This window comes from Beta vulgaris, chromosome 6 (assembly GCF_026745355.1).
Source record: "Beta vulgaris subsp. vulgaris cultivar EL10 chromosome 6, EL10.2, whole genome shotgun sequence".
In the NCBI taxonomy this organism is placed as follows: domain Eukaryota; kingdom Viridiplantae; phylum Streptophyta; class Magnoliopsida; order Caryophyllales; family Amaranthaceae; genus Beta; species Beta vulgaris.
In genome coordinates, this window is record NC_079207.1 from 16,131,150 (window position 1) to 16,147,610 (window position 16,461).

The 16,461-nt window shown below is 34.7% G+C and overlaps 1 protein-coding gene across 3 annotated transcripts; it reads left to right on the top strand.

Moving 5' to 3' along the window:
• Nucleotides 1-10,009: 10,009 nt before the first annotated feature.
• On the top strand, nucleotides 10,010-15,228 carry LOC104895984 (uncharacterized). Of its 3 annotated transcripts, none has more exons than XM_010682644.4 (12): nucleotides 10,010-10,405; nucleotides 10,491-10,566; nucleotides 11,226-11,289; nucleotides 11,794-11,880; nucleotides 12,007-12,123; nucleotides 12,408-12,890; nucleotides 13,090-13,484; nucleotides 13,584-13,683; nucleotides 13,804-13,863; nucleotides 13,950-14,036; nucleotides 14,284-14,412; nucleotides 14,629-15,228. In XM_010682644.4, the coding sequence occupies exons 2-12, from the start codon at nucleotides 10,493-10,495 to the stop codon at nucleotides 14,929-14,931; spliced, it is 1,899 nt and encodes a 632-aa protein (XP_010680946.1). In that variant the 5' UTR covers nucleotides 10,010-10,405; nucleotides 10,491-10,492; the 3' UTR covers nucleotides 14,932-15,228. The 3 variants fall into 3 exon arrangements, with proteins under 3 accessions (XP_010680946.1, XP_010680943.1, XP_010680947.1); XM_010682641.4 differs by having other exon boundaries at nucleotides 10,010-10,401; XM_010682645.4 differs by having other exon boundaries at nucleotides 10,012-10,401; nucleotides 11,797-11,880.
• The last annotated feature ends 1,233 nt before the right edge of the window (nucleotides 15,229-16,461 follow it).

Genomic DNA, 16,461 nt, shown 5'->3' on the forward strand with positions numbered 1-16,461 from the left:
TAGTAATGGCAATGTTGTAAATATGTTGAATTTTTTTTACTAAATTAAGTAAGTTTTAAATTGTTGCATTTTTTGTGTAACATCCAAATATGTCAAATGTTGCTTTTTTTGTTACAGATGAAGTAGTTATTTTGAAAAGCAGTGAAGAGTAAAATATTCTCGGATGTACCATGCTTACGATACACATGGGTGCATGGGCGTGAACCGGACCTGGACCGAACTAAAACCTGTTGGACCAAAATATGGAATTTTTGCAAACCACGACCAGATTAAAAAAAGTCTATTTTGCTTATATTTAAACATATTTATATATTGAACACATTAAAATAGAATAATTCTAAATGCAATGACGATAAGGTTTTAGCTCTCTAACTTTCTAATTTTTGAACGTTTTTTAACCCTTTAACCTATTTTTACAAACAAACTCAACAATCTACCGGTTTGGACCGAAAATTCCGAATTTTGACTAGACCGGAATCACGGAATTTCGAATTTTCATGGACTAAAGACTGGACCTGAATGGTCATATCTGGTCACGTCCAATTCAGTTCTATTGAACTATTAAAGGTTGTTGGCTTGGTTACATGCTCCCTTATTCTACACTCTCATGTAGGCTAGCATAGATAATTAATGCTCTCTCTTTTTTCTATTTTTCTGTACCTAGGCAGCTTTCTTTTTGGCTGATCCCACTCACATTTGCAGCCGTTATTTTGTCTTCTTTGTCTGTCTTGTTATACAGCTCCTACAATGTTGGTAGGGTTTCTTTAGTGTACAAAGGATATATATAGGACTCTCTTGTATAGGAAGCAGGAGAAAAAAAGAAATAGGTTGTAAAGTTTCATAGATAAATGAAATAGAAAATCTGGAAAGTTTTTCCACAAAAATCAAAGCTTGAGTTTTTATTTCTTTTCAAGTTCCCGTCTGAATTCCTATCCCGGTCCAAAAATGCACACCCTAGCTAGGTGTGTGATAAGAGTTATATATTCTTGAATATTTCACTCCATAGATATTTCTTAAGATAGAAGCCATATGGGGCCACCTTATTCGAAAGTTCCTTTGTTTCTAAATTCTAATAGATATGTGTAGACACATAATCGTGTCTCCCTATTTAAGGACCCAATGATAAAACATAACCTGGTCTTAATTGTCCAAAACCCAAGGGAAGAGCAATCTGAATAGATAGGCCCAAAATCGTTTAACAGTGTAAAAACTTATTTATTTGCAATAATGATGCAAAGTCTTATTATAAAGCCCAATTATTTATTTCTATTTAAAATATTTTGGGTTCAATCCTTAGAAAAAGTCCAATAATTATTCTTAAATCAGATTTTATCCTGTAAAGTTGATTTTTCGAATTAAAAGGATATAAGAAAAGTATATTAAAATGCTTGGAAGAAAATGTTGTTAAAGCGTGTCTAACGCAGGTGGTGCGTTTGGAGCGCCACGTGCGAGCGGTGTATTGGTTGGGCCACGTCATGCTTGGCACATGTCTCTGTGCATCACACAGAGACGTGCGCCTATCGCACTCTTTGCGCAACCCGCAATCTACTTTTCTATCCTTTATTTAATATTTTCGTATAAATATGCTTCGATTTTACGGATCTAAAAGAGGACACTTTTCACGTACTCTCGGCAGTCAAGTACTTCCGAAATCTCATATTTTCATACTCTCTCATATTTTCATATTTACAAACAAAACACATAATTTTAAACACACACACATATTTTGATCGATCTTTAGGGTTCACGATTGCTCCGCCGAAAGTTGTTACCCTCTCAGACCCAAGCCACGCCGGTATATTCACGAGGGTCCTTGTATAAATTCTATTATTTTATTTATTGAATTTACTAACTATTTCTTTAATGATGTATATCTTCAATTGAAAAATCGTTCTTTTTGCATATTCTAACCTTTACTTCTCTTTTTAATTATTTTTCACACACACACATATTGTTATGATTGTCTTGTTCATGCTTTCATCACTCACATGTTATTATTGTTAATCAAGACCTAATAATGGGTTGTTCTAACGCTAATATGATAACATGGACAACCTGCTAGGAATTAACCCATTAATTTTTATTGCTTTATAACATATCACCAAAACGTTCTTTTTATGTATGTGTTTCATGAAACAACCAAGACTAATCTTTTTTACGGTGCTTAAACTTTGATATGAATCGGTATTTAGTAGAGGTCAATGATAGACGAACGTGGTTCATGACCGTGTTCGTACCCTCACCTTCGAACTCAATTTTTGGTTCATAACCATCAATAGAGTTATGACAGGGAAATCGACATTGGATAAACCCTAATTTGTCCCAAAAATTTCTCAAATCCTAGCTAGTTTATGAGTCTTCCTTTAAAGATTTGTTTGCGACTTCAAAACGTATTTCAATAAAACTTTGATATTGGGGTAGTCAAATACGCACTCACACTATGTAGGTGAAATAAAATGACGCCTTCAATATGCCACTTTGAAGAGTTAATCTCAATGTATAGTTCTATAATGCCTATTTGTTGAGAATTTTTAATATATAATTAAGGATATTGACATTCAGATTGTGTATTCAAAAGCATGAAACCGAAACAATATATCTATTGAAAAACGGGATGTAAAACGAATTTTGTATCGGTCCTGTTTGAGGGCAACTAGAGGCTATCATACCTAGCTTAAAAAAATTATAATACTACACAACATACGTAAAATTTGTACAAGACTAGGAAAATGATTATCCAATCTGGTTTATAGCTGGACCCCAACCTATATAATTACTTCATGTGGTGCATACTGCAGCCAATTGCAAAATTTGCAAGCTTTTTAGCACACAAACATGTTCACTCGTAGAACCACCCTCCCAAAAAAAAAGCTTTATACTACCCCCGCAAAACATGACGACAAAAAGAGAGAATACTGAACAAAATACAAACATAACACTCGTAGAACTTTAGTTTTTGTTTTCACATAAATCTATCAATGTTTTAAAAAGTGGAAAACCAATACTTTATTCCAAAGGATTCTATGACAAACGTAACTCTACTTACTACTCAAGGACAATTTGGGCATCTCCTTTTCTTTCTCCCCCTCCTTTAATTATGTTTCACAATCAAGGAGAAAGATAATGAACAAAAAAAATGAGAATTGGACAAAAGAAACCCCACAAAATTTCATTACATTCCAAGCATCCAATGTCACTTTTATTTCTTTCAGCCCTTTTGAGGTGACCTTGACAAGGAGCCATGCATACATTGAAGAGTTGCTTTTTTTTTCTTCTTTTGTATAAATCTAAACGTTAAGTCTTCTTCAATTGGACTAGTTTTTGTTTTTAGATGTAAACCTTACAGTAATTAGGAGAGAGTAGTAACTATAGTATGTTGTTTTTGTGTCGTGTTTGGTTTTGGATGGACTTGCTTGGATTATTTTTTGTTCCCCCATCATGTAGATTGTAGGGAGAGAAGGATGACCTATGTACTCAAAAAAGTTTCTAAAAGAATTGTGGACAAGAGAAATGAAGGTACAAATAACAATGGATTCATATGTAACTACAAGTTGTTAGTGTGAGTAAGTAAAAATAAATGCGAAGAAGTTCCATACTTATATATATATAATTGCCAACTTGTTCATGCTTTCATTAGTTTATTACCATTTACCAATGTACATTAACTTATGGGGTTGTAATAGATCTCACTTCTCAGCATAACAAAAGGACAAATAAACCAACAAAGATATAGTAGAAACTAAAGTTTTTCTTTTTTTGAGGCATAGAAGTAATACCTTTTGCTTGAGCACAAAATTTGTATATTCCTCCTTTCGTTTGAGCCAATAAATGGTCCACGAGGGATTTTTCAGGTTCTTGTTTTCGTTCATTTTTGGTATTTTGGTCATTCCTGTTTAGTTCATTGTATTGTTTGTGTTTCTATTCCACATGTACTTAGATAGATATACTATACAACAAAGTGGTGGTGGAAGAAAGGAAGTGAGAGTTGTTATTGGGCAAATTGATATAAGTCTAATTTACAACTAGTTTTTAGGTTCGGGCTATGTCTCGAATAATTAGATTTTCATTCATTAAAATTTTACTTTAAAGTAACACAAATTATTATTTGATTTAGTTGTTAACACTTTAATATACCGACTCGAAGTCATTAGATCAAATCTTAATTTATATAATGTATTTTCTAATTCGTCTTTCACGTTTTCTTGTTTTGGTGGTTAAATTCTAGTACATTGTGTGTTTAATGATGAGATGATGTGTGAAGTGGATGGAAGATTGAGAGGAGAGTGAGATAGTGTGGTAAGACCGTAAGAGAGGGGTGAGAGTAGGGGGTGGTGGTCATATTAGTATATTACTATCTTTAGGACAAAAATTGATACTTTATCCGTTTCATAATAAGTGAAATCAAGCTTCAAATGGTAAAAAAAGTCAATTTTATTACAAATATACCACAAAAAAGTAGGAGGAGAACACAACTTCAATACTTCTTCACTCTACTTTATTGTAGTCCCAACTTTCTCTCTCTAAATTCCTTGGTTTCTTCCCACTTTCTCCATGTTTCACTTAATGTGAAACAGAGGAAGTATATTAGAGTGGGGTTTAGTTAATTGGTCAGAATATAATGTTACCCACTTAAGGAAATTATCTTTCATTGCTGAACTTCTATTTATCGCCCCAAAACTACTTAAACTCGCCCCCTCAAAAAGTTGAAATTACATCTCTAACCTTTTCCTTCTTTTTTCCTAAACCACCACTACCACCCTCCACCAGCCACCTCACTCCACCACTATCCACTTCCTGCCACCACCACCCCATTACCACAACCACTTGGAAGGAGTCGAAATTTTATTTAGGACGATGGACGAACGTCTGGCGTGGATGTTCACGCCATGGGGCGAAATTTTATTCAGGCCATTGAACGAACGTCCAGACCACACGTTTTCCATCGTCCTAAAAACATTTTGCCTGCTTCCAGGTGGGTGGCGGAGGAGGTGGCGAGTGTTAATGGGGAGGTAGTGATGGCAGGTGGTTGCAGGGGGTGGCATGTGGTGGTAGGTGGTGTGGAAAAGAGAAAGTGTAAAATAGTCTATAAAAATTAATTTGGGGCGGTTTTAAGTAATTTTGAGGCAAACTTCTTTTTAAGTTATCCTTTTTATTTTAAAAATATAGTATTTGTAACTTTATAGAAACATAACATGTTAATTTTGAGAAGCATGATCATAGTTTGGATTGTTATGGTTAAATTTAACATATATAATTATTAATGTGATTTTTGTTTAAAAGTACCTAATAATACATTATCAATTTCGAAAATAGCTACTGTTTTTAAAAGAAAAAACTAATGACCTTAAAAATAGAAATTCTTTTAGGGGACGTTTAGTTAGGGGTATTGTGGAAAGGGTAAGGGAATCAAGAGACTTGATTCTCTTACTTGTTGTTTGTTTGCTTAAATCAATGAAACCTTTTACCCTCTCCTTACCCCCAAAGTCCTCTACTTTCATTCCCCTACCCCCCCAAGGGTTTCACTTACCCTTTCTTTGACTTATTATTGGCCTTCTCTTTGACCATCCCAACCACCCATTGACCCAACCATTCAACCACACCCGACCACTCAACCACCACCATCTGCGCGTACCCTACCACCGCAACCCGTCCCCTCCACCGCAACCAGCCAGCCGCCGGAAACACCCCAACCATCCAACACCTAAACGACGCAGGGGAGGGGAGGGAGAGAACGCGGTGCTGTAGGGGAGGGGAGGGGGAGACCGCGACGGCACAAGGGGGGGGGGAGGAGAGACGGCGCAGGGGAGGGGAGAACCGTCACGGGAAGGGGAAGACCAGGGGGCCGACGAGGTGGTGTTACTGGGGTAGGGAGAGGCGGCGTGGGGAATAGCAACAGAGGGAGGAGTGGTGGACTGGTGGTGCTAGGGTGGAAGAAGGGTAAGAGGAGGAAGAAAGAGAATTAACATTATCTTAACCAAACACCACTCTAAATCTAAGGGTTTTCTTTTCCTTTCCTCTCCTCTCGCTTTCTTGATTCCATTCCCTTTACCCCGTTGCAACCAAACGCCCCCTTAGTAGTAATACCAAATAACATATTATGTCAGTTTGTGAAGGGCCCCTTTGATGAAACTTTCATCAAAGGGACCCTTCATAGTGTTTTCCCTATGAATTTTCGGACCCGCTTCATGATACCCTTGTATATAAAAGTGTCATTTGCAAGCGTTCCATTAAACACTCAAATTTTCTAAATTTTTTTCCTAAACCAACAAAAAAATTGAGGTCTAATACCTCATTTTCCATAAGTAAAAGAGGGGCTTATATGTCTTGTCATTAGGGAAATTGAAGGAAAATCAATGGAACGAGCCCCTTTGACGGACCGATCGAATCGAGTTATTAGATAATATTAATGTACTACGGGAGGTTTTGCGTTTTTGATATAATTTTACATGCAATTATCCGGGGTATCATCTAACCAACAAGCTAGTTTCACAAAACTGGAATCTCGAGGGAGAGGTGGTAGCTCAGTGGAGTACCACCCCGAGTTTCAAGGCATTGCCCAAGGTTCGAATCTTCATTCCAACAATATATTGTGACATTTAATTATGAATTATTTAGTCTTGTAACCAACTTTTAAATTGATATTCCCTGCAAAGTTAGTACCCTAATATAAGTTGATTTTCGAATCAATTATCTTTCCTAATACTAAAAAAACAAAAGTGAAACCTCATATAAAAATTCTAATAACTTTGATGTTATAATGATGAATTGGCTTATTACTATTATTCAACTCATTAGATAAAGTAAGTTCAGCGACAAAAACTACTATAGTTTTCTTAGTGATTTGACTCTTTGACAATTGAGGTAGAACAAAACAACAAAAAGTCAGCGACAGGAGTGGTATCCTAACTTAACTAACACCATAGTTGCTTGCTTTGTAGTACAAATTAAAGAAGTGTAGAAAAATGAACAGATTGAAGCTGGCGCTTTGGTATTTATCACCATTGAAAAATAAGTTAATTTAGGACCATTTGCACCAAAAAGGTTAGCCACTAATGCCAATCCATATTTAAGCATATATTTAGTGCCCTTAGTTTCTACAACTCACAGATGGTGATAAAAAGGTGATTCACTTTCTTCTTGGTTCTCAAGAAATTATGTAGTACTACCATTTATAATGATTGGATGACTTCATCCAATTGCGAATTTCCCCTCCCTGTATAGAAGTTGCTCCTGAAATACTCATTTTGTATTTGTGTTACTATTATTTGCTTTTTTTAGTAGGTAAGATGAAGGACTATACGGAATCGACACGTCGTTCAGGTTTAATCAGTCAAGTATGGATGTTAGATTTCTTAGGAGGGAGGGAAGATGGTAAGGAAAACCTTACCTCCAAATAGCCTCTAGTGGGATTCGTTACGATGACCTTGAAGTCATAAGCCAAACCTTTACTATTAGGCCAAATCTTACTTAGCATTTTTTTAGGTAGGTAAGATGAAGGACCCTACTAAACTGACACTATTATTTGCCCACGTAGGCCTTGTTTATTTCACTTATACTGTTACACATTTTTTTGGGCTCCACTAAGGACCCCTTGGTAATCAGAAGGACCTTAGTGGCTAGCACCTATCGCAGGTCAATCAGCCCAACTAAACAGGTTAATGCTTAAGAGTAGGAGGGAAATAAGGAAATCCCTACTCCCAAGCACTAGTAGGTAGTGGAGTTCGAACTTTGTGACCTTAAAGTCACAAGGTGAGTTCCCCGACACCTCCACCAAGAAAGCTTGGTTACTCTTTTTTTGGTCCCCCATTGAAAACCCCTTGGCAAGAAGAAGGACCTTACTGGACCAACAACTCTCGCAGCTCAGCCAGCCCAACTACATAGGTGAACACTTGAGAGTAGGGGGAGATAAGAGAATTCCTACTCCCAAACACTAATAGGTAGTGGAGTTCGAACTTGTAACCTCAAAGTTACAAGTTGAGTTCGCCACCACGTCCACCAAACAAGCTTGGTTAGCAAGCTTGATTAGTTATACTTTTATACATGGACTCATGAATATATATAATGAAAACCTCTTTTGTACTTGATGTATAGTCTATAAATGTTACTCAACTTTCTTAGATGAAACATTTATAGTCGACTTTTGCATTTACTGTTGAAGATTTGTGGGAGCTAATGTGACATAACAAAAAATGATTGCAATTTTTTGTGTGGGAGGACGGTCTCACACGATTAGGCCATAATTAGTAAACAAAAAAGTAAGACTTACAAAAAGAAGAAAAAATTAGTGTAGAACATGTCATGTAGATAATATTTGAACCAAGGATGTCTGGCCTAGTGATTAAGATTGAGGTATTGTGAATCAGTGAATGATAGGTCACATGTTCGAATACCCTCTCCTCTTCTTTGTACTTTGTATTGCCTTCGTGGCTCATATGAATAAAAAATAATTAAAAAAGCTATAAAAAAAGTACTTTCAATTTTAAAAAGAACGTAAAAAGCTAATAGACTGACTAAATTAGATAGTTTGATAGGAGAGTAGTCATACGAAAATATGCATTTAATGTTAAAGATGACTACCTTTGGACCCAAAGCAACTTGAGCCTATTTACTACTGATGAAAAAAGGATTATGATAGTTGAGGGTTAGATACGAAATTTATGTAGTTTGCAACATAAGTTACTCACTTCATCAATAACTTCTATATTGCGTCGAAAATTTCTTGATTAAAATCAAAACATGTGTATATTGATCGTACCTTTTCTTTTTTCAAACATGTGGACACTATCAATTTCTACAATTTGTTTCAGATGTCATTTAAGATAGTAATTGTCAAAGTTACGTATTAAATATTGTGAAAAATATAATGTTTCAATTAATAGTGAAGAAGGATCACAAACTATATTTTTTGTTCCTACAAGCTAAAAATTGATTGCAAAAATGTCTATGTCAAAAGAAAGATTCATTGATGCAACACTATTGATCAATGTTTCATGACAAGATAACACGTAAATATAATTGATAGAATTGTTAGCATAAGCATTGTGTTTGTCATAGTACTTCAATCATATGATCTTTGTCATAGTACTTCAATCATATAATCTTGAAGAAAAAAAATCATGTTATAATATAATCCTATAAGAACTTTTCTTTTTACTAAAAAATTCTCAAATTAAAAGACAAAAAAACAAAGAAAATAAAATTTCTTACTAGGAAGAATCCAACCCATACTCCTAGAAGCTACATATCATGAGTACAAGTCTAATTCAACCATGATGGTGGCTAATAAACCAAACATGTTTCACCATCAAGAAAAAGTATCCCCCACCCCTAATTATTCCATTAATTACTTAATAACAAACCCTTAATCATTATTGTTTTTCTTTTGTGGCTCTACAATTAGCTATGTTCCAAAAATGAATCAACTAAACCCCCACTAAAAATAGAGCAATTTCTCCACTTTTATGTTTTATATCACTCCATAAATACAATAGTACTAGGTTAGCTAGATTAGTGAGGTGGTATTACTACTACATAGTATAGTACATAGGCAACACTACAGTTAAGGGACCCAACCCAAGTAACAAAAACAGTGGAGTATCTTACAAAGCCAATACAAATGCAAGAAAACATGCAAACAAGAAAAGGACAAAGAGGTGAGGGAGGGTCACCAACTCCCACTTGCTTCCCAACAAGGAAAAGAATAGAATGTGGGTATTGCATATTATTTGCATTGTATTCTTCTCATATAAGTTTATCTCTCACTAATTTAATCCAATTAAACTAATCAATACTTAACAGAATAATTTTTTATTTTAATCTTTAACTTTTCACCAATGCCAACCTTTTCATTTCTCTCTTATTTGTCCTTTTCTTTACTCTTCTCTTCTTCCCAAATTCCAATTAAGTAAAACTAAGGCCTTTTTGAGCCCTTTGACATTTTTACTATTTTATCATCCCCAAAAGTAAAAAATATTAAAAAGGAAAAAAATTGCTCAACATCTTTTGATGCAAAAAGGGCACTATTTGCAAAAAGTTTACAAGATTTGGTAAACTCACTCAGTCTCTCTCCATTCATTAGAAGATAGAGACTAGTATATTAGTCATTAGAGAGTCCCTGGTCAAAAGGGATAATCTTTATTAGTGTAGCAGCTGTATTTATGGGTTTAGTTTGTTAGTCAGTTTTTCATTATTACTTCTTCTCTGCTTGTTTTTCAGAGATTTTTGTTTTTGTTCTTTTTTGAGTTCTATCAGATGATTTTCTTCTTATGGAGTTTTCCTGAAATACAAGGATGACAAAATTGAATGTTCTAAAACCCTGATTTTTGGAGGCTATTCTGGTTTTTTTACCCATTTATAGTGGTGGGGTTCTGCTGTTCTGGTTTTTCTTATTTTCACACTTAGGTTGGTAAGTTTTTTTCTATTATTCAAGATTTTATTTTGACCATTATTTTGTACTCAGAAATCAGAATCCCAGTTTTTTTTGATTTCAGAGATGGGTTTGGAAGAAAATGGAGATGGGAAAATGCTAGGACTTAGAATGATTGCAAGGCACAAGCGTTCAAAGAGGTAAGTTAATCTTCATTTTTGGGTTCTGAGTTTTGCATTTTGATTGTTTTTCTGCATTTTTTGGGGTTTAAATCTCTGATATATAATGTATGTATTCTGGGTTTAGTGATGAGTAGTTGATGACTTGATGTTAGTGTTTGTTTGCTTTAAGTGAGTAATGTTCACTGAAAATGGTGTGAGGTTAAGGGAAGATACCTCATTAAATTTTCTTTCACTGCATATGACTTGTCTTTCCTGACCCCATTAAATTTCACTATCCAAACATGCCCTAATTAATTTGCTTCTTCACTTCTTGTCCCTCATTAAACTGCTTCTTAATCATTTTGTTGCATTCCTTGAAAAACAGAATCTGGAATATTTAAACTGGAATTTGTTGTTTAATGTAGTATTTTAATTTCACAGTAAAATATAAAAGGAATTACACGAGAATTAATCCAGGTTAGTCAAGGATGATTAAAACTAAAAAAAGGGTTCTTAATTCTTATAAAGAAGTTATACAGTTATATGTATCTTTTGCTTTATTCTTTATATGTTCTTTTCACTTTATAAAGGGATTCAATGAAGTCAGGGGAGAATATCTTGTATGTTGTGTTTGTGCAAGTAGGAAAGTATAAATCTTGAAGCTAAAGTGTTGTGTTCTTCTCCTTTCTCATTGTCAGCTTTCCGGATAAAAGAAGAGTTGAGAGTGGTGATTCCCTTGAAGAATCTCCTCGTCCAAAGTTGGTAAGATTGTGGCTTCTTTTCTTTGTTTCTCTGTTTTCCATTTCAATTTTTGATCCTTTCCATAGTTTCTTTAAGCTAAAAAAGAAGCTTTGTTTAAGTTGTTTTATCTGGTTATTTTACTGTTTGTTTGACTAAAAACTTTCATGAATCTTACTTAGAATCCTTTATCATGCATTTTGATGATGTGCACTTTGTTCTTTTTTTTTGTTCAGCTTTTCTCCTTTCCGCAGCTTGTTAATTTCTATTCTAGTTATTCCTTCAATGCAACTTTTGGATATGGTTTGTTTCTGAATGCACAAAGTGATTTTTTTTTGGCTATACGAAGTCGGATATTTTAATTTCAGACTGTAGCTGCCTAAATTTTCTTTTCCCCCCGTAACTGATCAAGGCCAAAACTCCATATATATGGTTTCTCTCAGACCCGTTTAAGAATTGACAATGGTTACTGTATTGTTAGTGTTTATACTTCTGATCTGATTCTGATACTTTAATTCGATTGGTTAGCAGGACATAGGACGAGTTAAAGGCTCTTTCAATACGAAGAAGCAGCAATCTCCAAGGGTTGGAACCCAAAATTCATTAAAACAAGAGGTAAGAAATGGATTTTATGTGCTAAAAGTTTCTTCAGTGTAATTCTTTTCTTCAATCTTCGTTGTCTCTGTTATCTTCCCTATCAAATAGCTGACAACTGATTATCTGTTTTGGCATTCTATGTAGATTTTACAACTCGAGAAAAGATTGCAGGATCAATTTGCTGTCCGTCGTACTTTAGAAAAAGCATTAGGCTCTGGGTCCTCTGCTTATGAGACAGATGAACCTTCTACAGTCCCTAAGGTAGGTGCTATATTATTATCAAAAGAAAACATTGTTTAAGACTTTAAGTATCTCTATATATTTTTGACGCTCTTTGTGTGAGTGAGAAGTTCTCTTTTATTGTAGATTACCAATTAAATATTTCCTGTTAGCCCCTGTTCTTTTGGAACTATTTTCATTTCAGTTCAGTTCTATTCAGTTTCTCCAAGTCAGTTTAGTTCAGATTCTCCTAGTCCAAAAGAACGGGGCCTTAATCTGTTGTTTTGTCTAATTTTTGTTCACAATCTGCCTGTTCTTGGTTTCAGCCTGCTACAGATTTGATAAAGGAAATTGCAGTGCTAGAGTTGGAAGTTGGGTATTTGGAGCAGTACCTTCTATCATTGTACAGAAAAGCCTTTGATCAGTCTGCGTCCACTGTATCTCCAAATACTAAGGATTACCAAGCATCATTAACTTCTCCAACTATTAAGAATCAGAAGATATCTTCTACATCTTTATATGTTACGGATCAAAGACTCAAGCCTCCTTTGGTGATTCCACGGAGACTTTTTGTAGATGAAGATGCAGCTGAAACTGCAACTAAGGCTGAGTTCTCAGCAGTTCAATCTGTTCCTAAGACACTTTCTAACACACTCAAAGAACCCAGTGAAAGCAAGGCACTTGATTCTAATGTCCATCGCTGCCACTCCTCTTTGTCACATCGTACTGCACTTCCTAGTAGGCCTTCTCCAGACTCTGTGGCTAAAGCTTTGCGTGCATGCCATTCTCAGCCTTTGTCCATGAGTGAGGTACTTTCTTTTGGCCTTTAAGTGTCTTTAACTTCTGCTATTATATCATCAGTGCAATATACTTCCAAGGCGATTAGGTTGAGAAAATAAAAATTTGGACTACTTGCAGAACCTTGACCAGTGATGCATATACATTTCTGTAAATATCATTCTTCTTGCACCCTAATTATATAACGTGATTATACATTTCTCTGTGCAGTATGCTGCATCAAATGTCATAAGTCTCGCAGAACATCTTGGCGCACGTATTTCAGACCACATTCCGGAGACACCTAATAGGATTTCAGAAGATATGGTGAAGTGCATGGCAGCCATATTTTGCAAGTTGGGAGAGCCACCAGCAACTAACAATGGTCTCTCATCACCCAATTCCTCATCATCCTCAATGGGTGCATTTTCTCCTCATTATCAATGTGATGCGTGGAGTCCAAGTTACGGGAAAGATTCATCTTTTGATACACGTCTGGATAACCCATTCAATGTGGAAGGGCTTAAGGAGTTTAGTGGCCCTTATAGCACTATGGTGGAAGTCCCATGTATATATCGAGAAAGTCAGAAATTGGGAGATGTGGAATATATGTTGCAAAATTTCAGGTATGGCCTCCATAATCTGCTGCTTCTTGAGAAATAGGGTACATGTCTCGGGAGATTAGTCACATGTTACGTACTTAACTATGTTATTATATATCACAGGTCGCTAATCTCCCAATTACAAGAAGTAGATCCAAAGAAGTTGATGCATGAGGAGAAGCTTGCATTTTGGATTAATGTTCACAATGCTTTGGTGATGCATGTAATGATCACTTCCGTTTCTTTTTCTTCTTCCTTTCTTTTTATTTTATCTTTCCTGTCAAGATCTGCCTTTGTAGTTTGTACTGTATATGACATTAATTAGCTCTGTGGCTCTTGATAGGCATTTTTGGCATATGGCATTCCACAGAATAATGTGAAGAGAGTCTTCCTATTATTGAAGGTAACATACTGGGTGAATAATAGGTTTCTTTGATTTGAAAAGTTGGATATATATATATACATTAATGCTCTTGCATATATATTCAGGCTGCCTACAATGTTGGGGGTCATACTATAAGCGCTGACACCATTCAGAGTGTTATCCTGGGATGTAGAATGTCTCGTCCAGGGCAGGTTTGTTCCTTGTTCTGTTCTTTGTTTGTGTTAAAGTGTGGATGATACCTCATTGTTGAGCCGTTGGTTGTTTTTGTGCATGAGTTGCTTACATAAGTAATTGGGACTTGAATCTGAAAGTCTTATTCTATGGAAAAGTAGGATTATGCTAGCAACTTGTTTTAGACTAGAACTTTAAAACATATGGAAAGGTAAATGCTTGTCTTTTTAGCCTAGAACTCATACCTTTCGTTTTGTAATTTATCAGTGGCTACGGATGTTACTTTCCCCAAGGACAAAATTCAAAGGGAGAGATGATCGACAGGCCTATGCGCTCGATCATCCAGAACCCCTTCTACACTTTGCCCTTTGTTCAGGAAGCCATTCTGATCCCGCGGTACATCAATTTTTCTGAAACTCTCCTTTTATTTTTACAAAGCAAATGCTATAACTCAAACTGCAGCTCTCACAATTAACTGTCCACGTAAGCGAACTATGATTCTGTCATCTTCTAAAGTCTACAAACCTGTATAGAAATATACATTAACTAGCATCATAATTTAAAATTTTTTTCTATCCAATTTGTTAATTTTATGTACTGTATTGTGTGCAGCTTCGTGTTTATACCCCGAAAAGAGTGTCACAGGAGCTCGAAGGTGCCAAAGACGAGTACATTCGTGCCACTTTTGGTGTGCGCAAGGACCAGAAAGTTGTCTTGCCAAAGGTAGTCGAGTCATATTCCAAGGACTCTGGTTTGTGCTCGGCTAGTGTCATTGAAATGATCCAGCAGTCACTGCCTGATTCAATGAGGAAGAGTCTCAAGAAATGTCAGGCTGCAAAATCTCGCAAGATCATAGAATGGATGCCTCACAATTTCACCTTCCGCTATCTGATATCAAAGGAATTGGTGAAGTGATCGTAATATTAAGTTTGATTAATAATTTGCTTAATCGTCTATAGTATAATATTATTTTTCTGTTAATCACTTTGTTCTTTGAGTAATGTTTCTGGTTTTGTACAAAAGAAAAGAGAGGAAATATTAGGATGTAGCTTTTAGGGAGTACAGAAGAAAAGGTGGCAACCTTTATTTATGTAAATGTAGTCATATTATCTACTTAGTTTGGGAATGCACACATATGTGTTCTTTGATGACAGTGAGGCAAATGAAATAATTTAAACCTTGCTTATCTATCTAATAAGAACTTTTTGTACACTCTTCATTTATTTTAATTTTACATTTTGACATTTTACACTATTTATATATTTTATCTTGACCATCATGTGATTTTTATACGTAAATAAAAATAGTCATGTGGAATTTTGTAAGATTCATCTTAAGGTTTTGATACATATAGCCTTTAGGATTGCATGAGTAGTGAATACATTTCTTACAATAGTTATTACTCCCTCCGTCCCAAAATATAGTTCCCATTTCCCTTTTTTTACGATAATTTATGCAAGTAGAATCTAAGAGGGATAGTAAAGATTTTTTGTTTATTTAAATAAATGTTGTATGGGAAAAGATGATTTTAAGAGAGAGAGTGGAGAATAATTGGTGAAAGAGCATTAATTATTTAATTGTAATATTTTGGTTGAATAAACAAAGGAAAAAACAAATTTCAAGAAAAAAGTAAATGATGGGACACGATTTTTCTAGACAAATTACGAAAAAATGTGGAACTAAATATGGAAATGGGAACTATATTTTGGGACACCCAAAATGAAAATGGGAACTATATTTTGGGACGGAGGGAGTAGTTTAATATTTTATTACACACTGTAAAAAAAAAAGAATTTATGACGTAATCACATGTCAATCGATAAAATTAATGTTCATTTATTGCTTAATATTTTCATTTTTAACTTCTTATATGAAGCCTTTAAGGCTGCAAGGCTTCATATATTATTTCACTTTTATTAATATGTATTCTTTATAATTTGTACAAATACAAAACTAGAGTATTACTCTTCAAAGGTCATTGGAATGCGTGAAAAGTGTAAGTGTAGCAATTATTTGTAAGCAAAGGGAGTATATTTTTTCTTATTGAAAAACACTGCTAAGTGGTCGGAGGTGTAATTTTTTTATAGTTATTTTATAAAAAAGACTGTCTTTACTTACTATTTAATATGAGGAGTTAAATAAAAAGCGACCAATTTAACATAAATAGTGATAAGAAGCTCATTTATAAATATTCTCTTTTCTTCTAAAATCCTCCAAAATTAGAAAAACTTTAAAACAAACCGCCATTAATTATAAATTATTTTCCAATAATTTTAGTGGTTACTTTAAAATTACTTATTACATACCCAAAGTTAATCCTTTGGTCCCAGTTAAGAAGTTACTTTTAAAATTTCATTAATGTTATGTGTTGAATTTGGTTAATACATCTTACTTTATTGTTGTTTTATCATTACAACAACATGTGAGGTTTATATAAAAAGATAG